We start from the raw sequence: 8004 nt of genomic DNA on the forward strand, positions 1-8004 counted from the left end.
AGTTGAGTTGGAACATCAATTTTGATTCCATTGACCATTGTGGAACTCAAGAAAAAGGCTTTTTCCCAGGTTGCCTTCTCTTCAATCCAATCAACTTGATGTCTTATGGCCTTTAAATTGCAACACCCACACAACATTTCATGTTTTTCTGTGCAAACAATGTATTGTCTTTTTCCTATCCCCATTAGTTTATCCATAATGACAACTTATTTTCAAATCCCTCTAATATGTTGATAATCCTTAACGTTTTAAAATACTCTCCGACTCAAACTTTTTTATATTCATTTTCCCATGCATTGTCTGTTTTTAGCACACTTCATTAGCCACTGATCTGTTTCATACCTGGTCTTCCTGCAATGTTTTGTTCTACCGTTGGGCTGTGGAGTTCCACTATGGTTTCTTAGCTATGTGTCACATGGCTTGTTTTTTCTACCTTTCTATGCTTGTTTAAACTTAAATGACCTAAAAAGTGAATCTGGGTCATATGGCAATTCAAATGGGGGAACTTCAGCTAAATTTAGTTTTGGGTATTTGAAGGATCCTCGTTTAAGTATCCTGTGGCCTATAAACCCCAGCTAAAATTTAGTCACCGCCACCTTATCTAGCACCTGCTAGCTTGATCATGGGGTAATACAATCTACAGATATCAATTCCAGTTTCAATCTACTAAGGTTTCTGGCATTCACAGTTGTTGTCCATGGTACTTAAAGAATCCTCCCAATGTTCTTTATTCCACACTTTTCTAGCCCCTCTGCAGTTTTCACCTCATAGTACAGTACACCAGATGCTCTTGTTGCTTTCTATCTGCTTCTGACTGCCTATGTCTTTAAGGCCACATAATCCTACTTGTTATCCATACAGCTCTCCAAGGGTCAAGATTAGATTTTTAACCATCTGGGTAGGCAAATGTGTAGATTAGTATTCTAACCATCTGGATTAAGAATTAATTGGATTAATCCCCCTTTGCCAACTGCCCCTCACCTTATGTTATTCCCTGTTCTTGCAAAGCTTTTCAATGTGACCTTCCGAGCTTTCTGTGTCCCATAGTAAACTCCATTGTCTCTTCATGGCACTGTGCTGGTTTTTGTCTTATTAATGACTTTCTTGGGAGCCTAAAACTGCTTCTTAAGCACATGCTCGCTGTGTTACTCTTGCACTGGAAAATCTGTGTTCTCCCTTGGCTTGTATTTTCCCATCATTACTTTCTATCACCCCACCCCTCCTGTCTGCTAAATGCACAGCATTTCTTTTGTCTCCTTGACCATCTCCTCTCATCTTTCTTCCTCTCCATACCCTCCTGACACCTCATTCTTGTCTCCTTCTTCCTTACATTGAACTTCTTGATCTCTAGGGCTTAATCACTTCAATCCCTTCCCAGAAATCCTTTCATTGCTCAGTACTTATATGCATTGTTCTCATCCCTGTTGATTGACCTACCGACCCCCACCCTCACTCAGTTTTGATCCCGTAGTGTACTTCTGTTTGGAAATTTTATCCCTCCTTTTGGGCTTTTAATGAGTGTTGTTGCCCCTGTTTGTTAATGGGGTTCGGCATTCAAAGATTATGTCTTGATATGACTAAATCACGGTTGCCATCAACACTTGGTCCACTGCTGGAACATTTTCTTGGTTATTTTTGCATCTGCTAGGATAAGGTCAGTTTGTAGGTCTTGAAATAATTCAATCCCAGTTTCCTTTTAATAATATCTTCTCCCGCTGGTTTACAGCCAAGACCTTTTCTATAGGTATTTTTAGCTTAGCTTTTTCGTTGGATCTTACTGATATCAAAGATCAGGCTCAAATAAGCTTTTTCATGCATTCAGAAAGAGAAGTTCAACATGGGATTCGGGCATTGAACTGTTTTCTTATCTGCAGGCATGATCCATAGGTATTTACAAGGTCTCTTCTTTTAGTCCACAACAGAGATGGTTTCCTGCATAGAAGCACCAGTCTGGAGGATAAGGCCTAGAAACGCTACACTCCATGGATGATTCTCCATTTCAACTTTCAGACATCTAGGCCTTTGAAATGTGCACGAGTGTCTAAATGTACTGGAGTACTGGAGTTCTTCCGTCCAGATATTCTTTTTGATTTCAAGATGATGTAGAGAGTTTCTCATCCATTCCTGGTTGGGTTCTTAAAGTTCTTCTGAGTTTGGTAATGTTTCAATTGGGTTTAGTTGGCTTCTATTGGATTCCATGGATGAAGACCTTTTTGATTTCCTCCTGAGATGCTTTTCTTCAATAATGGTATTAGTGGGGTTTGAGTTGGGAAGCATTTCGAGGAGCCTAAAACCAGTTTTGTGGGCCATTGAGAAGAGCGAAGATTATAGAACAAATGCCGAGTAGCATATCAAAGGAAAAGTAGAGTCAACCAAGCATCATCTCCAGTACTAATAATTGGTTGATAGCTCAGTCCCATTGGGGGCGGTAGGGCGGGGCTCATTTGATTCTTCTCAGAGTAGGCCCTCACTGCAAACAGTTGTGTTATATATAAGAATACCCATTTATTCTATTATAATTCTTATTGAAATTGCCTTGTTATTCTCCCATTTGCAAGGCTTGATTGTGATGTATGGAGGGTGACGTGCCCTGTTCCTGAAGAGCATTTTTTTGATGGATCAGGACCAATCTGCATGTAGATTTGCAGCTCAGAAAGCCAAAGCAGAGATGGAATCGTCATTCCCAGAGGAAGTTTTGGAACACGTGTTGGTTTTTCTGAATGCCCACAAGCACAGAAATGCTGTTTCTTTAGTTTGCAAGGCTTGGTACAGGGTGGAATCATGGTCACGCAGGCAGATATTTATAAGCAATTGCTATGCTGTCTCACCAGAAATAATGATAAACAGGTTCCCCAAGATCAAATCTGTGACCCTCAAGGGAAAACCCAGATTTGCAGACTTCAATTTGGTGCCAGCCAAATGGGGGGCCAATCTTACCCCGTGGGTGTCTGCCATGGCACCTGCTTATCCATGGCTTGAGAAGTTGTGTTTGAAGAGAATGACTGTCACAGATGAGGATCTGGCCATGCTTGCAAATTCCTTCCCCAACTTCAAGGAGCTCATCCTAGTCTGCTGTGATGGATTTAGCACCGCTGGTCTTGCTACGATTGCTAGCAAATGCAGGTGCACTGCCAATACCTATTAGTAATACTTTTAATTGAATGCAAGTATACCTTTTATTACCCACGACATTAATGTCCGTTAAATTCGAAGTTTTGGTTAAATGATAGCTTTAACAATGGTGGAAAATTGCTTTATAAAACACGAGGTCTTTCACGTAGGCATCTTTCTGACCTGTGTTTGACTGCAGTTCTGAAAATCTTCGGGTGCTATCCTGTTCTGATAATTAGGTTACTATTTGTCTGTTGTTAACACAGATTCAAAATAATTAGTTTTTAGGGTTGAGTAAGAAAAAAGGAGAGACTTAAAATCTATATTGAAAATCTCAGATCTGTACTACACAACTTCTGTAATGTGCGTTACTGGAATATGCAGATTTTCAGAAATTAGGAGTGCTAGGATACCAGTTGAGAAGATGGTATAAAAGGGTGAACTGGATGTTGAGCTCCGAACAATTGCCGTATCATTCCTAGAGTAGTTCTTATTTTTAATCGTCTCCTTATTGCTATGTTGCTTCAGAAAAGCCAATTTAGTTTACTTTGGCCATAAATGTGGAATTGATTTCAACACTGGTGAGGATGAGGGAGTTTAAAGTTTTATTTCTCTGACCTGGGACATGCACCACAACTTTTTTGACTTTATGGTAGCTTTCGAAACAGTGCTGAAAGAATGTAAGAGTCGTAAGATCTCCACAGTACATAGTTAATGGATTACGGTTTCTGGAAAAGACCTCCGATGAAAATTAAAACCGTCAAAGGTTTTGGACTGCACATTCTGATCCATCACTAGGATGAAAGATGTTTGCCTGTCAGATGTCAACTTCTTTTCTTCTGTGGTTTCAAGTAGTAGTTAACTGCTGAAACTTGTTATATGCATGGCTGACTTCTTATTGCCACAAGTTGAAGGGCAGAATCCTTAAAACACTTTTTGCCTATCTGTCAACTAAATCTTCGCAATAGAAGCCAATATCTCTGTATACTTATAACATTCTGATATACAAAACAAATGAACAATCTTAAATTATGTTTGCCTTGGCACAGAAAACTGTATCTACCATGTTCTATCTTCTTTAGATGATCAAAACTAAACCCTCCCTAAAGATACATGGTAAAGTATACATTGGTTTTATTGGAATAGCCTAAGAATTGAAACACTTGATTGCTCATTTGAGAATTTCTGTCACAGGGATTTGTTTGTGTTGTCAAAATTTGTGTCTCACTTGCAAGGGTTATGTTGTTATGAACTCCCACCCAGTCAATACAAGCAAACTGCTCTGTGTAGCATCCCAATGTTTTCCTGTTATCAAACTTTCTTGCAGGTCCTGTCTGAAATCAAGCATGATATTTTTTTTTGTTCATTTATGCAATATGATACAGATGTTATTTTATAAGATGGACTCATGGAAAGAACTTTGATGCATGACAATGAGATTATTCTAGGAATATTTAATAAATCTGACGCTAGTATAGAACACGAGCTTTTGCTGTTTGAGTAGTGGAAGTTAAATGTTTAAAACACTTTAGGTGACAAGTTCAATACAGAATAGGACATTGTAGATACTGTGTTGCTTCATTTGTGGAGACAAATTTGCTCGATGTACCCCTAGAATAAGCATCTGACCTTTTCTAATTTTAAATTTTTTATTCAGAAAGGACCATACACAGCGTAAGCTGTTGTAGGATAAACTTTTTTGGTGTAGGAAACATGCATGATAATATATTACATGCATAAATGGAATGACAAATGGCTTGATTTTGCAGGAAATTGACTGAACTAGATTTGAGTGAGGTTGAAGTAATTGATAATGGAGACGACTGGTTGGCCTACTTTCCCGAGAAGATGACCTCCTTGGTATCTCTTAGCTTTGACTGTTTGGAGGCTCCAGTAAATTTTGATGCACTTGAAAGGTTAGTGGCAAGGTGCCCATCCCTAAAGAAGCTCAGGTTGAACAGAACTGTCTCTGCAGGACAGCTGCATAGGTTGATATTAATAGCACCACAGCTTACACATTTAGGAACAGGTTCAATGGGGTCTGAGTTCTCTCCAGAACAGGCAGAAAGTCTTCTGGCAGCATTCAGCAAATGTTCTCAAATTCAGTGCTTGTCAGGATTTCGTGAACTTGTACCAGAGTATCTGCCTGTAGTTTATCCAGTGTGCTCGAATTTGACTTCTCTGAACTTAAGCTATGCACTTATTCGGAACTTTGAATTAGAAGGAATCATCCGTCATTGTCATAAAGTGCAACGTCTCTGGGTTAGTTACCTATCCTCTACTTCTTATATGTTATATCAAGACACTGTGCAGAAGTTTGCAGTAATGTATGCTAGGCTTAAGCAACAACATCTGCTTCAGTATATGAATCAATTTTGAACTAAAATCATTGTCAATAGCTAGGGCTTTAGATGTTAAGGGCATTTCATGCTGGTGGTTTCATTTGGATAGTGTGACTTCCTGGAGCTTTTAAAGAAGCTTCAGATTTCATCTTTTGCACCACTGGGTTCTTCTGGAATTTGGACACATGCATTTGGTATTGATATGAACAACCTATTCCATAACAAAAGTAGACAATACTAGTGTTTCTCCACTTTTTTATTGATACTTAAAATCTTCTTTCCAATCTAATTTTGACATTTCTATACGTCTTTCATGATGTGTTTACTCAATGGAAATGTACTTAATTGCTTCTATAGTAATTTTTATCTGATCATTCCTGACAGGTTCTGGATTCAGTGGGAGACAGTGGTTTAGAAGCAGTTGCAGCAACATGCACGGATTTGAGGGATCTTCGAGTGTTTCCCATGGATGTACGTGAAGATGGTGAAGGTTGTGTATCCGATCGGGGCCTTGTTGCAATTTCAGACGGATGTCGAAATCTTCAGTCCATTCTTTACTTTTGTCAGCGAATGACCAATGAGGCAGTTGTGACAATGTCAAAAAATTGTGCCAAACTGGTGAGCTTTCGACTTTGTATCATGGGACGGCACACTCCCGATCATGTAACTGGTGAATCTATGGATGATGGGTTTGGGGAAATTGTAAAGAACTGCAAAAGCCTAACAAGGCTGGCAGTTTCTGGTTTGCTCACGGACAAAGCATTTGAGTATATTGGAGCATATGGTAAAACATTAGAAATTTTATCAGTAGCATTTGCTGGGGAAAGCGATCAAGGCCTGAAGTATGTGCTGGATGGGTGCAAAAGCCTTCGGAAACTTGAGATAAGAGATAGTCCATTTGGTGATTCTGCCCTCTTGTCTAGTTTGGACCGCTATGAATCTATGCGGTTTTTGTGGATGTCTGCTTGCGAACTTACTATAGAAGGATGCAAAGAGCTGGCAAAGAAGATGCCTAGACTCAATGTTGAAGTGATCAGAGAAAATGAGTCAGAAGATACTTGCTTTGTGGAGAAGCTTTACGTATATCGCTCTGTAGCAGGACCACGGAAAGACATGCCATCATTTGTGACTACCTTGTAGTGACTTTTTCACTAAAATTTGAGGTCTGTCATATCTGGGTAACCTGTGGTGCTAACCTCTTAAATTAATCAAGTGCAATTCTCCTCAATTTGAAGATCTTTCATATATTGCCTCTATGTCACAAAAGGCCAAATGTGAAGTTTAGCAGGCCGAGTAATTGCCATGTCACTTTCTACAGTTTCTTCATGATAAATGCCATGTCACTTTCTACAGTTTCTTCATGATAAATGCCATGTCACTTTCTACAGTTTCTTCATGATTTGGCTGCAACTGGAAGGGTTGCAAAGGACATATTGTCCACTGGTGAAGTCTCCTCATGCTTGTTCCTGAAGCTCATTATAGTTAAATGCTACACAATAAGTTCTTGATACGAATGCTGAAAGGTGGAGGATTACCGATGATTCCCTTCTGCATGCACTGGGATACTGTTTTAATGGACCAAAATCTTTGGTCTGCTTTTTTAATTTAAAACAATTGACAAATCTGCCTTCAACAATTTCTTTAACCATTTATTGCATCCCGCTATCAAAATCTTTGACATGGATCTCACTTGATATGTTTGAATTTGTTGAGGGTAGAGTTTTGGTCATACACCTTTATCTTAATACAAAGGTTCCTTGACTTGTTTCTTGCTTATGGGAGAGTTTTTTTTGTAATCAATTGATTAATAGTTTGAGTAAGCCAATAGCAATTTAAGAAGCAGCATTGATAATAGATAGGCTTAAAATGGGTTGCAGGTATTTCGTCTCAAAGACATTGTAATGTTAACTCAGCTTCACGTAAATTATTTTCATTTTAGGCCTGTCACGTTTTCAAGTATTGGATTAGTGGAGAGAAAATATGCGTAACCTTAGCTTCATTGAGTCTCTTTGCCATTGGGACCTGCACGTTATATATTTTAGAAAGAGATACATTATATTTGCCTCACTGTATCTGTCCAATCCAATTAAGAAAATTATCTCAATGCAAATTAGAATGTACATCATTGATCTTGAGAATCTATAATGCCTTTTCAGGAAAAGCATTGATGGGGATACAAATGTGTGTCAAGGCATCTTCCTTATTAGCTTATCTTGATCGTATTAAAAGATAATCCCGTAAGTGTCTCTTGGTAGAAGTTTACTGAAAAATCTGTTTTGTAGAGGTGCGAGTTGGATTATACACCATAAGTCTGACTCACCCGAGAAAATTACTGAAGATTTAATGTTATTGTCAATTAGAATGAATATAATTGCCCTGAGAAGTACTAAAATACCTTCCAGTAAAAGCTTTGCTAGGCATGTGTCAAGTCATCTTCCTTATTAGCTTGTCTTTGTTGTATCAAGTGTATCTATAGGTTTGAGGTTCTAGTTTCTTGCCTTATCGGATTTATAGTGCTGTACTGAGTTGGTTTCTTCAGCATGCTCTCTAC

General features: G+C 38.7%; 1 protein-coding gene across 2 annotated transcripts; it reads left to right on the plus strand.

The window, feature by feature from the left end:
- The first annotated feature begins 299 nt into the window (after positions 1 to 299).
- On the plus strand, positions 300 to 7229 carry LOC131037061 (transport inhibitor response 1-like protein). Of its 2 annotated transcripts, XM_057969100.2 has the most exons (4): positions 300 to 1654; positions 1875 to 3123; positions 4881 to 5373; positions 5838 to 7229. In XM_057969100.2, the coding sequence occupies exons 2-4, from the start codon at positions 2615 to 2617 to the stop codon at positions 6591 to 6593; spliced, it is 1758 nt and encodes a 585-aa protein (XP_057825083.1). In that variant the 5' UTR covers positions 300 to 1654; positions 1875 to 2614; the 3' UTR covers positions 6594 to 7229. The 2 variants fall into 2 exon arrangements, with proteins under 2 accessions (XP_057825083.1, XP_057825082.1); XM_057969099.2 differs by having other exon boundaries at positions 300 to 3123.
- Positions 7230 to 8004: the final 775 nt, after the last annotated feature.

This window comes from Cryptomeria japonica, chromosome 4, assembly GCF_030272615.1.
Source record: "Cryptomeria japonica chromosome 4, Sugi_1.0, whole genome shotgun sequence".
Lineage (NCBI taxonomy): Eukaryota > Viridiplantae > Streptophyta > Pinopsida > Cupressales > Cupressaceae > Cryptomeria > Cryptomeria japonica.